General features: G+C 41.2%; 1 protein-coding gene across 1 annotated transcript in view; it reads left to right on the top strand.

Annotated features, from left to right (window-relative positions):
- LOC132882575 (phospholipid-transporting ATPase ABCA1-like) overlaps positions 1 to 15,437 on the top strand; it is a 340,951-nt gene that overhangs the window by 258,905 nt on the left and 66,609 nt on the right. The window contains exon 39 of the mRNA XM_060915668.1: positions 7,886 to 8,009. Coding sequence (XP_060771651.1) covers positions 7,886 to 8,009 — 124 coding nt within the window. The remainder of the gene's footprint in view (positions 1 to 7,885; positions 8,010 to 15,437) is intronic.

Genomic DNA, 15,437 nt, shown 5'->3' with positions numbered 1-15,437 from the left:
TCATTAATATATTAGAATCAGAATCATGCTTCTTGGCCAAGTATGTTGACACACACAAGGAATTTGGTTCTGGCGGTTGGTGTCTCTCCAGCAATAAAGAAAAAAATGGGGGAGGGGGTGTGAATATATGTATGGTGGTGCTTGAAAGTTTGTGAACCCTTTAGAATGTTCTATATTTCTGCATAAATATGACCTAAAACATCAGATTTTCACACAAGTCCTAAAGGTAAATAAAGATAACCCAGTTAAACAAATGAGACAAAAATATTATACTTGATCATTTATTTACTGAGGAAAATGATCCAATATTACATATTTGTGAGTGGCAAAAGTATGTGAACCTTTGCTTTCAGTATCTGGTGTGACCCCCTTGTGCAGCAATAACTACAACTAAACATTTCTGGTAACTGTTGATCAGTCCTGCACACCGGCTTGGAGGAATTTTAGCCCATTCCTCCGGACAGAACAGCTTCAACTCTGGGATGTTGGTGGGTTTCCTCACACAAACTGCTCACTTCAGGTCCTTCCACAGCATTTCAATTGGATTAAGGTCAGGACTTGGACTTGGCCATTCCAAAACATTAACTTTATTCACTGGTATAATTCAGAATTCATTGTTCCATCAATGATGGCAAGCCGTCCTGGCCCAGATGCAGCAAAACAGGTCCAAACCATGATACTACCACTACCATGTTTCACAGATGAGATAAGGTTCTTATGCTGGAATGCAATGGTTTCCTTCTTCCAAAACTAACACTTCTCATTGAAACCAAAAAGTTCTATTTTGGTCTCATCCATCCACAAAACATTTTTCCAATAGCCTTCTGGCTTGTCCACATGATCTTTAACAAACTGCAGACAAGCAGCAATGTTCTTTTTGGAGAGCAGTGGCTTTCTCCTTGCAACCCTGGCATGCACACCATTGTTGTTCAGTGTTCTCCTGATGGTGGACTCATGAACATTAGCCAATGTGAGAGAGGCCTTCAGTTACTTAGAAGTTACCCTGGGGTCCTTTGTGACCCCACTGACTATTACACGCCTTGCTCTTGGAGTGATCTTTGTTGGTCGACCACTCCTGGAGAGGGTAACAATGGTCTTGAATTTCCACTATTTGTACACAATCTGTCTGACTGTGGATTGGTGGAGTCCAAACTCTTTAGAGATGGTTTTGTAACCTTTTCCAGCCTGATGAGCATCAACAACACTTTTTCTGAGGTCCTCAGAAATCTCCTTTGTTCGTGCCATGATACACTTCCACAACCATGTGTTGTGAAGATCAGACTTTGATAGATCCCTGTTCTTTAAATAAAACAGGGTGCCCACTCACACCTGATTGTCATCCCATTGATTGAAAACACCTGACTCTAATTTCACCTTCAAATTAACTGCTAATCCTAGAGGTTCACATACTTTTGCCACTCACAGATGTGTAGTATTGGATCATTTTCCTCAATAAATAAATGACCAAGTATAATATTTTTGTCTCATTTGTTTAACTGGGTTCTCTTTATCTACTTTTAGGACTTGTGTGAAAATCTGATGATGTTTTAGGTCATCTTTATGCAGAAATATAGAAAATTCTAAAGGGTTCACAAACTTTCAAGCACCACTGTATATGTAAGTTATGTAAATGTATAGATGTGCATGTAATGTACAATAGGGACAATATAGACATTACACAATATAATAAATATGCAATCTACAATAACTATTATATACAAGATACATAATATAAAATACCTATATTATAAACAATATGTCTAAAATATCTAATATAAAATATTATTGTAGATACAGGACACTTTTTCGATGGAATAAAAACATGCATTCTCTAGCAGGTTCCATTAATTTGGTTTGATAGCATGCAATATTATCATATCGCTTGTCCTATTTGTATTATGTCACTCTACCCACTGGAGAACGTTGAATATGGTTTACGATATTGCATGGTTGTCAGGACAACATGATGTCACACGTCAGAACTGATGCGAATATCCAGTGAGAGAGTTTCCTGCTGCATGTGCTCAGAACCATTTCTTTGTTTGTCAGTGGTGCCTGCAGTAAACTGTCACAGTGAACTGAAAATGCCATAAGATATGTATTACATGTAAAACTTCCACGCAAGTGACTGTGAATTTGTAAACAAACATGGCCACCAGGTTTGCTTTGTAATTGTTCCATCAAATGTGTATGTATAATAATAATAATAATAATAATATTGGCTGGCTTTTTTTTTCATGGTATATCAGATATATTCCCTTCAGCTAGCATGATACTGAACTCATCTTCGACTTGTTCAATATCATGCTAGCTGAATGAAATATATCTGATCTACCAGGAAAAAAAGCCAGCCAATGTTATTTAATTATAATATATCTATAAATGTTTATAATATTATATCTACAATATATTGTGCATAAAATTATCAATAATATCTATAATATACAGTATATATTGTATGTATGCTATCAACAATATAAACAGTACATATATAGGATAATGTACAGCAAGCTTGTCATTATTGCGAAATAAACCCTGATGAGTTCTTAAATGACCCTGAAAAGGGTTTATTTAGCAGTAATGACCAGCTCACTATACAACATTATGCTTATTAGATCGCTACATAATAAAGAAATCAATCATTTGACACAAACTATTGATTTCAAAATAATTCTGTTGCTTCTGCTAGAAAAAAAAATAGTCCATTAGATTCTATGGTTAGAACTGCGTCCATAGCAATGTACACAGTCTGTAACATTCTTAAGATTAGCCTACTTAGCGTTATAATTTGCATTAAACTGACATTAATTTTAGAAAAATCTTCCATGGTGTTAATTTGATTATTAAAGCAACAGAATTTACCAGACTTGTTGCTGTGGACTGATATGATTGGACATGGTCCTCCAGCATCCGATAAGAATGGTGTCCATAGTCTGCTTTTCAAAAATAACAGACTGTAGAATGCCATAACTGACCAATCAGAATCAAGTATTCAACAAAGCCATGTCATCAGTAAATAATCCTGATGTTAACTGTGATGTTAGTGAAGTCAAACATACATTCCACTGATAGACTATATTTCATATTAATGAACATATAAAATTTCCACTATTTACTGTAACTGGGAAGGGGGCGGGGCTTACAGTGAGTTCAAATCACCTGGCCACTTCCAGATTCATATCTCAATTGACTCATTTTGCATTCTTACTGGTAGGGAAAAGAATACTATTTTGGCATATTTTTTTGAATAATGCCTTATACTCCAGTGTTAAAATGGTAAGTTTGGACACAATGTGTAAATGTTGTCAGGTCTGCAAAGTTTTTCTGCCTTTTAGTTGAGAATATGAACATGATACTTCATCACTAGAGACATTATCTGTGTAATGTCACCCCCTCCCTAGGGATTCAAGTATTCACGTATTACCTCCACCAACTTTGTTGGAGGAGGTTATGTTTTCACCTCCATTTATTTGTTTGTTTCTTCTGAAAATACTCAAAAAGTAGCATGCAGATTTTGATGAAATTTGGTGGAAAAGTGGGCCATTTGGCAAGGAACAATTGCTTAGATTTTGATACAAATCCAGATATGTATGTGGATTCAGGAACCAAATATGTATGTGAATTCAGGAAGTTTTTGCCTTTTCTCAATGTAACTCAAAAACTAGTGAACGGATTTTGATGAAATTTGGAGAAAAGGTGAGCCATGGGCCAAGGAACAATTGATTAGGTTTTGATCCAAATCCAAATATGTGGTTTGACTGAGGTATGCTCTCTACCAAGTGCCCTTTTAGTTTTCCATACTTTGCATTAATGCACATAAAACGTCATATTTGATTGGGCAAGTTTCCACTTTCCTGATGGGTTCACTAATGAATTTATGACTTGTCCACCTTTGATGCCAATATGTTTCATTGTGTTTAGTTAATCTTAGAACATTAACTTTTCCATATGGGGATTTTATATGAATGGATTTTTAGAAGAAGAAGAATATCGGTCACATGTACACTGAAGCACAGTGAAATTCATCCTCTACATTTAACCCATCTGAAGCAGTGAACACACACACACATGCACACACAAGTGAGCAATGAGCACACACACACATACCCAGAGCAGTGGACAGCTATGCTACAGCACCCAGGGAGCAGTTGTGGGTTAGATGCCTTGCTCAAGGGCACTTCAGCCCAAGGCCACCCCATGTTAACCTAACCGCATGTCTTTGGACTGTGGGGGAAAACGGAGCATCCGGAAGAAATCCACACAGACACGGGGAGAACATGCAAACTCCACATAGAAAGGCCCCCGTCAGCCACTGGGTTCAAACCCAGAACCTTCTTGCTGTGAGGCGATAGTGCCAACCACTACACCACTGTACCGCTCAATAACAAACTATAAATAATCCAATGTTCTTAACATTATATTTTTTTCCAAATGAGAAAATTATGTACAAGTGCTGGCCAAAATGCTAAAGTAATATTGTAGACACACTCAGCTACAGTGAAGCTATCTAACACAAATCACTGGATCTATAGTAAAATGCCCTTCAGTATCACTGCTAACAGGAAAGTGTACTTCACACACACGCTTCGATGTGTATGATGTTCCCAATGAGATAGCTCTGTTTTATTTTTCTCCTCAATCCTTATATTCTCCAAATCCCCATGGTAAGATAGCTCAGTGGGAATCTGGACGGGGTGTGTGTGTGTATGTGTGTGTGTGTAGGTATAAGAAGATGCAGCGTGCTAGAGGAAATATGGATCACCTGAGTGCCTGAGAGAATTGTGTGCTCGAGATGATTTATGAGTTTACGACAGGAGTTTGAAGAAAGTGGCCCGAGTTGCTCAGCAGAGTCTGATGCCCCTGTGCACGCTTGGCCTGATGAGGGAGAGGAGTGCAGATGGGATTTGATGTTTCTGGCATTAGTCACAGTGTTAGGGTTGACTTCTGTATCTGTTTGCTCCTTGATCCTTTACACAGTGAGCTGGCTGTAAATCCGTGCCTTGATTCGGTGCCAGGGGCGTGGCTTAATCACTTTATGCAAATGAAATTCAAAGCAATGCATCAATTACCAATCAGAATGAGGGCAGTCAGATTAAAGATGCTTCACTTTACTGTCTTTTTATACAAATCATTTCTTGTTGAAATTCTTACAAAGTAAGTTGGAATGTGATGTTGCTTATTAATGAAATTATATTTAAAAGTGTTAAAAATGTGGTTTTCGATATCTATCTGAACTACAGGAATATTCATTGTGTTTGATTAGCCTTTAATCAATAACAGCCTTTGGTACAAAAAAAGAGTTTCAAAACTGATCAGAAAAACATAGGACAGAAAAAAAAAAACACGACAGCGCTGTTGAATTCTCAAATCTGATTGGTCAAAAGATATTCATTCATTTTCTACAACAGCAGTTGTTATTGTATGCTATTGGTATCATAAATAGATGATATTGTTGCATGAAGACATGAAGTTTATCTTTGAGTGGTGAATGTATATATCGCGAGTCAGCGAGTCATGAGGCAGCCATCATTTGCACATGATCACAACTATTCATTTGCCCTTGGAGTTAGGTTCTGTCTGACTTTTTTAAATGTTATATGGAATGTGATATGTTATTTACATGTAACTCAATATGTGCGTATATACAGTATGTGGACCTATACCAAAATAAGGCTCAAAAGTACATTTAAAAATCTTCATTAGTCTTTAAGAAGGTCAACTCAGTCTCTCAAAATTGTCAGGCAGAGCATTGTAATTCCCAGGTCTTAAAATGTTAAACATATTTATACGGTTGAATCCAGTTTACATTTTTAATACAATGCTGTCACTTTTAACGGAATAATTTATAGTCAGGTTAGGAAGAGTTATATAAAATCTCATGCCTCTCCAAAAGTTAAAAATAGTGCTTCCTCCATTGTAAATCTTATATGCTGTCATACAAAGGACTGTCTTTAGTGGTCTATGTAGTCAATGGTATTGGTCAATAATGCAAATTCCCACCTCATTGTTGAAAGTCTCTCTCTCTCGGCAGATTTCCACTGCAGTTTTACACATAAATAATCAATTCCTTTTAAAAGTCAACAAAACACAATTGTGAATGGTCTGTATTTTCCATTGAGTGATGTTATGCCATTAAAGCTGGGTTTTCTCTTCTCCCAATAGTCATTTCAATTAAACATGCCGACATATCTGTGAGACCTGATAAGTGTCGGCACGGTGATTTTCATTGGTTTTGCTCCTCTTCGTGTCGTTTCATGTGACTTATACTAGTATGAGAAAAATGTGTTTCTATTTAAATTTTGCGAAATATTGCTTTGTCGGATCCGCTGAAAAAAATCACAGCATGAGAGAGTGTAAACTTTTTTTTTTTGTCATATGTGGGGGGGGCGGCACAGTGGTGTAGTGGTTAGCGCTGTCGCCTCACAGCAAGAAGGTCCGGGTTCGAGCCCCGTGGCCGGCGAGGGCCTTTCTGTGCAGAGTTTGCATGTTCTCCCCGTGTCCACATGGGTTTCCTCCGGGTGTTCCGGTTTCCTCCACAGTCCAAAGACATGCAGGTTAGGTTAACTGGTGACTCTAAATTGACCGTAGGTGTGAATGTGAGTGTGAATGGTTGTCTGTGTCTATGTGTCAGCCCTGTGATGACCTGGCGACTTGTCCAGGGTGTACCCCGCCTTTCGCCCATAGTCAGCTGGGATAGGCTCCAGCTTGCCTGCGACCCTGTAGAACAGGATAAAGCAGCTAGAGATACTGAGATGAGATGTGAGGTTTTTTTTTTCGGCCTTCACATTTCCATTACTCAATTTTTAGTCCTCAATTTCAAATTGTGCATTAAACGGGTAAATAGAAACCCACCTTCTGTTTCATTCTGACTCTTTCTCTACCTGTCTGTGTCCCTAATGGCATGAATGTTGCCACCATGTTTTGTTTTGTTTTTTTCACAGTATTGCATTGTAGCAATTAGGCTTAACAGAAATAGACTAATGGCAAAGGAAGGATTTATTGATCTTTCTCGCTCTCTCTCCCCCCACCAACACACACACGCGCGCGCAGCAGTGCTCTGAGATGGAGAATATCGGCAGGCTGATCGACTAGTCCACAAACTAACTTTTTTCATTGCCTAGTCATGGTATTATCTTTAAATTAGCAGCATGGTCAGTGAAAGATGGCTAATAGAACTAGCCCTCTACTGCACGACAACAGGAAAATATCGAGGCGCAGAGCTTAAAGGCCATGCAGAAAACATAACAGTGAAAAGCAGAAAGGAATATTTTATACCACAGAACAATATTGCCCATTCAGAATACACTGCAGAACCAACTTCTATATAACACACAGTATCACCCACTATTATTAATCTCAGTTCACTTCCTCTAGTTAAAAGTCCTTCAGGGCAGCTGTAAAAGATGCAACAATGCTGCAGAACTCAGGGCAAAATCTACTGCATAGTGTAGAGCGTGAAGGCTTTCTTTTGCTCTAGGAATAAAATAAATTAAGCCTCAATCTCCATCTGTGAAAATATCTCTCCCTCTCTCTCTCTCTCTCTCTCTCTCTCTCTCTCTCTAAGGCAGATGGAAGCTTTCAATCACTTTGAATGTGTCATGAACTAGACTTCCTCTGTGTGTGTGTGTGTGTGTGTGTGTGTGTGTGTGTGTGTGTGTGTGTGTGTGTGTGATAAGAAATTCACACAGTGTACAGATGCAGCGATAAGCGCATTTCTTAATTATGGGTATGAATATGGTTGCTTTGTTCCTGCCACACTTGGTGACACACACACACACACACACACACACACACGCTAATATTTTACACTTTTAATACCACACCATATGATGTCATGTTTTTTAACCTAATTTCTCTCTCTCTCTCTCTCTCTCTCTTTCTCTAGAACATCACTAATATCAATAACATAGTGAAGCAAGTGTTGTTGATCTTCCCTCACTTCTGTCTGGGTCGTGGCCTGATTGACATGGCCAAGAATCAGGCCATGGCAACATTCTTCATCAGTCTGGGTAAGCCACACACACACACACACACACACACACACCAAGACATTAGCATGAGTGTTCATGAAAAACAAATGCAGAAAATAGATGAAATTGCTCCATCTCCATGCCAGTGTTTTAAAAACACTGCATTTTTATTTTGACCATGAAGCCAGATTGTTGTGACTGTCCATACGAGTCCACCTGACTCCACAGAATCAACTGGTGACTTCCACCCTCTGTTCTATCCACTAGCTAATCCACTATCCCATCCCTTGTTTTATCCTTGAGTGCAATTTCAAATCCATTCACTCTTCCATTACCTATTTTATCCCCTAGTCTTATCTACTGTCAAATCTTCTAATCCACTTTGAGCCCATCCACTAATTCCATAGTCAGTTCACTCACCCATACCCTGACGAATCCATTAGCACATCCCATTTCTTAGTCTGTAGAACCCTTTGGTGTTTGTAAACGAAAGAGAAGTGCATGCTTCAATGCACATAATCTAGCTGCAAGATGACCTGAGTAGCCTAGCAACCTGACTTTGTAACATGGTTAGCTAGCTATTAGCGTAGCTCCCGCACACAAAGCATATGGAGCAGAGCGCCATACTTAAAGGATAACTGAAGTCATTTTTAAACTTGCTTTATTTCTTAATTAACATGTTATTTAATTACGTTTTCGGTTTTAGTAACCTTATATCGTGACTTCTATTGACAACTCATCTCATCTCATTATCTCTAGCCACTTTATCCTTCTACAGGGTCGCAGGCAAGCTGGAGCCTATCCCAGCTGACTACGGGCGAAAGGCGGGGTACACCCTGGACAAGTCGCCAGGTCATCACAGGGCTGACACATAGACACAGACAACCATTCACACTCACATTCACACCTACGGTCAATTTAGAGTCACCAATTAGCCTAACCTGCATGTCTTTGGACTGTGGGGGAAACCGGAGCACCCGGAGGAAACCCACGCGGACACGGGGAGAACATGCAAACTCCACACAGAAAGGCCCTCGCCGGCCCCGGGGCCCAAACCCAGGACCTTCTTGCTGTGAGGCGACAGCGCTAACCACTACACCACCGTGTCGCCGTATTGACAACTAATTGCAATGAAATATTATACTTATTGGCCTATTCAGTTTTTAGCCATGTTGAATTTAGATTGTTTGGTCCACGGCAGGCGTCGCTTATCCGCGCGATCTTCACGAGACTTGTGCGAGACTTCAAAATATGAAGTGTCAGCCAGGTGTCAGTGCCGCCATTTTGAAAACTGTTTTCCAAATGAAATATTGCACAAAAATGAGTTTAAATGACAATTACTGCTTACTTGTTTCAAACTTTCCTGATTGCTACCAAAACAAACAAAACTTCTGGCTTGATTACATCAGCATTCGAAAGAGGGTGCGCGGTCTTTTGACAACGTTGGCAGATGTTGGTCACTTTGATTTCCGCTGTACGTTTTACTTCCGTCCTATGATGTCTCGCACAGGTCTCAGTGAATCTCGTTTACGGCCATTGCTTTGTTGGACTGATATACAGAGCATATTTTAAACACTCATAACTTGCTATAGCAGTGACAAAATAGCTATCAAAAATGCATTCCTATATTTAATAAAATTAGATAAATAGAATTTTGATAATAAAAAATTTGCCTTCAGTTCTCCTTTAAGAGAAGATGGTAATGCACTGACCTGATTTTTGATGGCTTTTGCAACTGTATGACATCCACACAATGTACGTGTACCATCACAAGATACTGGGTTGTAAGTGCAAGGTAACGTATCTCATAAACATTTGACCACCAGACAATGAATCTAATTGTATCTTTATTTCAACAAGATAGATGGGTTTTTATCCAGTGTTTATTTTTAATTTGTTTAAAAAAGGGAGATTATTTACCAACACTGTAGTAAGGATTGAAATTCAGCAGACCAACCCAAGGACTCAAAATCTACTGGGACATAATTGCTAGTTCAGACAAATGTGGGTTTATTTTCTGCTTCAAGTTCAAAACAGATATCTCATCTGTTCAGAGTCTATGACACTAATCAAAAGTGGAAACATGAAGCACCCTTGCTGTCTTATTTATAGCCATGTACTTGAATGGTTCAGCATTAAAAGGTAACCGTTGTCACCATTCAGTCATGTTACTTGCTTATCCAGACCATAACTGGAATTTCAGAAGTTTTAAAGTACCCCTGGCCTAGTCCATCCCATAATCCTTCATCTAGTCTCGAACATTTATCTTCCTTGGCTGACTGTATTCAAAGTGCTATAACACATGATGCATCTCAACACAGACTTCTGTGTGTGTGTGTGTGAGATATTTAGATATAAGAATTCGAGAGAGAATAAGAGTGAGGAAGTGATTGAGAAAAGATGGGACAGAGAAGATGAGATAAAGGGAACATTTGAACAGTAGAGAAGATAAAACCAACAGCATACATTCTTTAACAAAGTATATGGACGGATTTACATCAGAGTCTGGGAGAATTCTGTGCGTTTACAGTTGCTACTTAGTAATTTTATTTCTTTCCAAACCATCATCATCATTGATTTTCTCCTTCATAAAATTCCAGCTCAAAATGTCAAAAGAAACCCGATAAAAATGCAAATAAGGATCTTTGATTTTGTAAGTGGTCATTGCCTCAGGACTTAGAAAACATTGCCAGCTGCCACATAATGGATTTAGTAACAAATTTAAATAATTTTTAATCTTCCAGCAATGAAATAGGGTGCTATGGAAGGGTTTCTGAAACTATGAAAAGAAAAAAAAAAAGAGATGTTTATTCCTGGTAATGAAATTTAAGCACAAATTGAAATTTACAGCATTGAAATACTAGATTACTTCAAAATCCATGCATGTATATTTATTTGTTTTGAATTAACCTTCTTGAAGTTTGAGCTTTTATTTTAATCCTCTAAAATTGTATTCGCAGCCAGACCCGATTGCCTTTTCCTGTCCCTGGCAGCCACAGTATTTGACTAATTGTGCATTGAAATGAGCGATATGAGTACAGTTTTATTTTAATCTGAAATTTGAATTATTCAATCTCACTTAGTGACCACTAACTAAATCTTTCCTGAATACATGCATGTAGATACTTGTTTGTGAAAATGTGAATCTCTGAAAGCTGAAATTGATGTTGACTTTCAAATAAATACAGATGTGTGGTTTTCAAAGTAATATATTTCAATGCTATAAATTCAGTGGTGATTTCATTATTTAGAAGTGAATGAGATTGAATTCTGATGACCGTTGCTGGGTGACAAGGGAACAAAATTGGCCATACTTTCAGGGTGGGAGGGATGGCACACTCTCTCTCTCTCTCTCTCTCTCTCTCTCTCTCTCTCTCTCTCTCTCTCTCTCTCCTGTCAATCACAATGACAAGTCAATCTTGGATGTTTGTGAGCTCTTGTATGTAGAAACGGGCAGATAGCGCTATACACACAGAGTATGTAATGCTGACCTGTGACGCAGCATGAGCAGCAGTTAGAAAATAATGTGGTTGAATGGCTTCACATGTCTTGGCTGCCTTCACCCTCCCTGGTTTTCCTGTTGTGTGATCAGGGAGAGCTGGCTGGTGGGCAGTAATAACCACATTAGGGGGAAAATAGATAAATAAAATAATTCTATGGCTTTGAACATTCAACTTTTTGGTCTTTTTTTTTTTTTTGCTTAAATATTAAACATTTAGTTTTGGTCATATCACTATGTAGAGTCATGTGAAAAAAAAATCAGTACATCCCATGGAAATTGTAGCCTTTTTTCCCAACACATTTAAACAAGCAAACATTTCACCCTTTTGATCCAGTGCCAACAAATAAAGGTGATAGACTTGAATAAAACAAGGAAAATTAGCTCTTTCAATCATTTATTCAACAAAAATATCAATAGATGTAATACTTGTCTGTGGAGAAAGTAAGTACACCCTTGGCTTCAGAAACTAGTATTGTCCCCTTTAAGAGAAATAACTTTGTGTATGCATTTTGCATATTGTCCACCAGTCTCTGACATCAGCTGAAATGTTTGACCACTCTTCCATGCAAAATTACTTCAGTTGTAAGATATTTGAGCGTGTTCTTACATGTCCTTCCCTTTTCAAATCTCCCCACAACATTTCAATGGGGTTTAAATCTGGGTTTTGATGAGGCCATTCCATAACCCTCCATTTCTTCTTTTTGAGATATTCCTTGGTTGATTTGCTCGTGTGCTTAGGATCATTATCATCTTGTTGAAAGGTCCACCTCAGGTTCAACTTCAACTTTTGAACAAATTGCCTCACATCATCTTGAAGCACTCTTTGGTACAATTCAGAATTCAGAGTTGAATCAATGAATGCAAGCTTCCCAGTCCCTGAGGCAGAGAAGCAACCCCAAACCATAACATTTCCACAACCATGATTCACAGTTGGTATGAGGTTTTCCTCCTGAAAAGCCATCTTTGGTCGGCACCACACATTTGATTCGTCTGCCCAGAGCATGTTATTCCAAAAGGCCTGGTCTTTGCCTGTATGTTCACTGGCAAACTGCAGTCTTGCTTTAACATTACTTGTGGACAGCAAAGGCTTTTTCCTGGCACGCCTCCCATGCAGGTAAAATTTGTCCAATCTCTTTCTGATTTGTAGATGTGTGTACTTTCACACCAACAGTTGAACAAGTTACCTGCAGATCCAGTGATGAAATTTTGTCTTGGGGACTTCTTTTAGCCCCACACGGTCTGCTCTTGGGCTGAATTTGCTGGGTTGGCCAGTCCTGGACAAATTGGCAGTTGTTTGAAATCTACGCCACTTGTAGATGATTTTCCTTCCAGTTAAATGATTTCTTTCTATTAATTTAGATATCTTTTTAAGCCCCTTGCCAGATTCATAGGCATCCACAGCTTTTTTTTTTTTTTCTGGGGTCCTGAGAGAGCTCTTTAGATTTTAGCATGATGAGACCACACACTTCAATAGCAAAGAGAATGCCAGACTCTAGATATGAGGTTTAAATAAGATGGGTTCCACCTGCACCTCGACCTGTAGGACATTCTCATCAATGGCACCTAATCTGGAACATATGATTCTAATTGTATGGACTTGAGAGTATGATAAATGTAAGGGTGTACTTACATTTTCCAGGGTCTTGTCTCATCTTCATCTACTTATCCGGGGCCGGGTAGCGGAGGAAACAGTCTGAGCATGGAAGCCCAAACTTCCCTTTCCCCAGACACCTTGGCCAGCTCCTTGGGAAGAACACCGAGGTGTTCCCAGGCCAGCCGAGAGACATAGTCCCTCCAGCATGTCCTGGGTCTTCCCTGGGGCCTCATCCTGGGGGGACACGCCTGGAACACCTCCCCAAGGAGGCATCCAGGAGGCATCCAAAAGAGATGCCCGAGCCACCTCAGCTGATTCCTCTCGATGTGGAGGAGCAGCGGCTCTACTCTGAGCTCCTCCTGAGTGACTGTGCTTCTCACCCTATCTCTAAGGGAGCGCCCAGCCACCCTGCAAAGGAAACTCATTTCGGCCGCTTGTATCCGCAATCTTGTACTTTCAGTCATTCCCCAAAGCTCATGACCATAGGTGAGAGTCAGAACATAGATTGACCGGTAAATCGAGAGCTTCGCCTTTTGGCTCAGCTCCTTCTTCACCACAACGGACCGGTAAAGCGACTGCATCACTGCGGAGGCTGCACCGATCTGCCTGTCGATCTCACGCTCCATCCTTCCCTCACTTGTGAACAAGATCTCTAGATACTTAAACTCCTCCACTTGAGGCAGGACTTCTCCACCAACCTGGAGAGGGCAAGCCACCCTTTTCCAGTCAAGAACCATCGCTTCGGACTTGGAGGTGCTGATTCTCATCTCAGCCGCTTCACACTCGACTGCAAACCACCCCAGTGCATGCTGAAGGTCCTGGTTTGAAGAAGCCAACAGGACAACATCATCCGCAAAAAGCAGAGATGAAATCCTGTGGTTCCCAAACAGGATTCCTTCGGACCCCTGGCTGCGCCTAGAAATTCTGTCCATAAAAATTATGAACAGAACCGGTGACAAAGGGCAGCCCTGACAGAGTCCAACATGCACTGGGAACAGGTCTGACTTACTGCCGGCAATGCGAACCAGATTTTTGCTCCGTTCGTACAGGGACCGGACAGCCCTTAGCAAAGAGCCCCGAACCCCATACTCCCGAAGCACCCCCCACAGAATACCACAAGGGACACAGATGAATGCCTTCTCCAGATCCACAAAGCACATGTGGACTGGTTGGGCAAACTCCCATGAACCCTCGAGCACCCTATGAAGGGTATAGAGTTGGTCCAGTGTTCCACGACCAGGACAAAAACTGCATTGTTCCTCCTGGATCCAAGGTTCGACTATTGGCAGAATTCTCCTCTCCAGTACCCTGGAGTAAACCTTCCCGGGAAGGCTGAGAAGTGTGATTCCCCTATAATTTGAGCACACTCTCCAGTCCCCTTTCTTAAAAAGAGGGACCACCACCCCAGTCTGCCACTCCATAGGCACTGTCCCCGACCGCCACACGATGTTGCAGAGGCGTGTCAACCAAGACAGCCCCACAACATCCAGAGACTTGAGATACTCAGGGCGGATCTCATCCACCCCCAGTGCCTTGCCACCAAGGAGCTTGCAAACCACCTCAGTGACTTCGGCTTGGGTAATGGACGAGTCCACCTCTGAGTCATCAGCCTTAGTCTCCTCAATGGAAGACATGACGGTGGGATTGAGGAGGTCCTCAAAGTATTCCTTCCACCGCCCGACAATGTCCCCAGTCGAGGTCAACAGCTCCCCACCCGCACTGTAAACAGTGTTGGCAGAGTACTGCTTCCCCCTCCTGAGGCGCCGGATGGTTTGCCAGAATTTCTTCAAGGCTGACCGATGGTCCTTCTCCATGGCCTCCCCGAACTCCTCCCAGTTCCGAGTTTTTGCCTCCGCAACTGCCCGAGCTGCAGCACGCCTGGCCTGCCGATACCCGTCAGCTGCCTCAGGAGTCCTGGAGGTCAACATGGCCTGATAGGACTCCTTCTTCAGCTTGATGGCATCCCTTACTTCCGGTGTCCACCACCGGGTTCGGGGATTGCCGCCACGACAGGCACCGGAGACCTTGCGGCCACAGCTCCGAACAGCCGCGTTCACAATGGAGGTAGAGAACATGGTCCACTCAGACTCAATGTGCCCCATCTCCCCCGGAAGCTGGGAAAAGCTCTCCCGGAGGTGGGAGTTAAAGACCTCCCCAACAGAGTGCTCGGCCAGACGTTCCCAGCAGACCCTCACCATACATTTGGGCCTGCCAGGTCTGTCCAGCTTCCTCCTCCGCCAGCGGATCCAAGTCACAACCAGGTGGTGATCAGTTGACAGCTCAGCCCCTCTCTTCACCCGAGTGTCCAAGACATAGGGCCGGAGATAAGATGAAACGACAACAAAGTCGATCATCGACCTCCGACCTAAGG

This window comes from Neoarius graeffei, chromosome 3 (genome assembly GCF_027579695.1).
Source record: "Neoarius graeffei isolate fNeoGra1 chromosome 3, fNeoGra1.pri, whole genome shotgun sequence".
In the NCBI taxonomy this organism is placed as follows: domain Eukaryota; kingdom Metazoa; phylum Chordata; class Actinopteri; order Siluriformes; family Ariidae; genus Neoarius; species Neoarius graeffei.
Note: the sequence above shows the minus strand (reverse complement) of the source record. Positions and strands in the feature narration are given on the sequence as shown.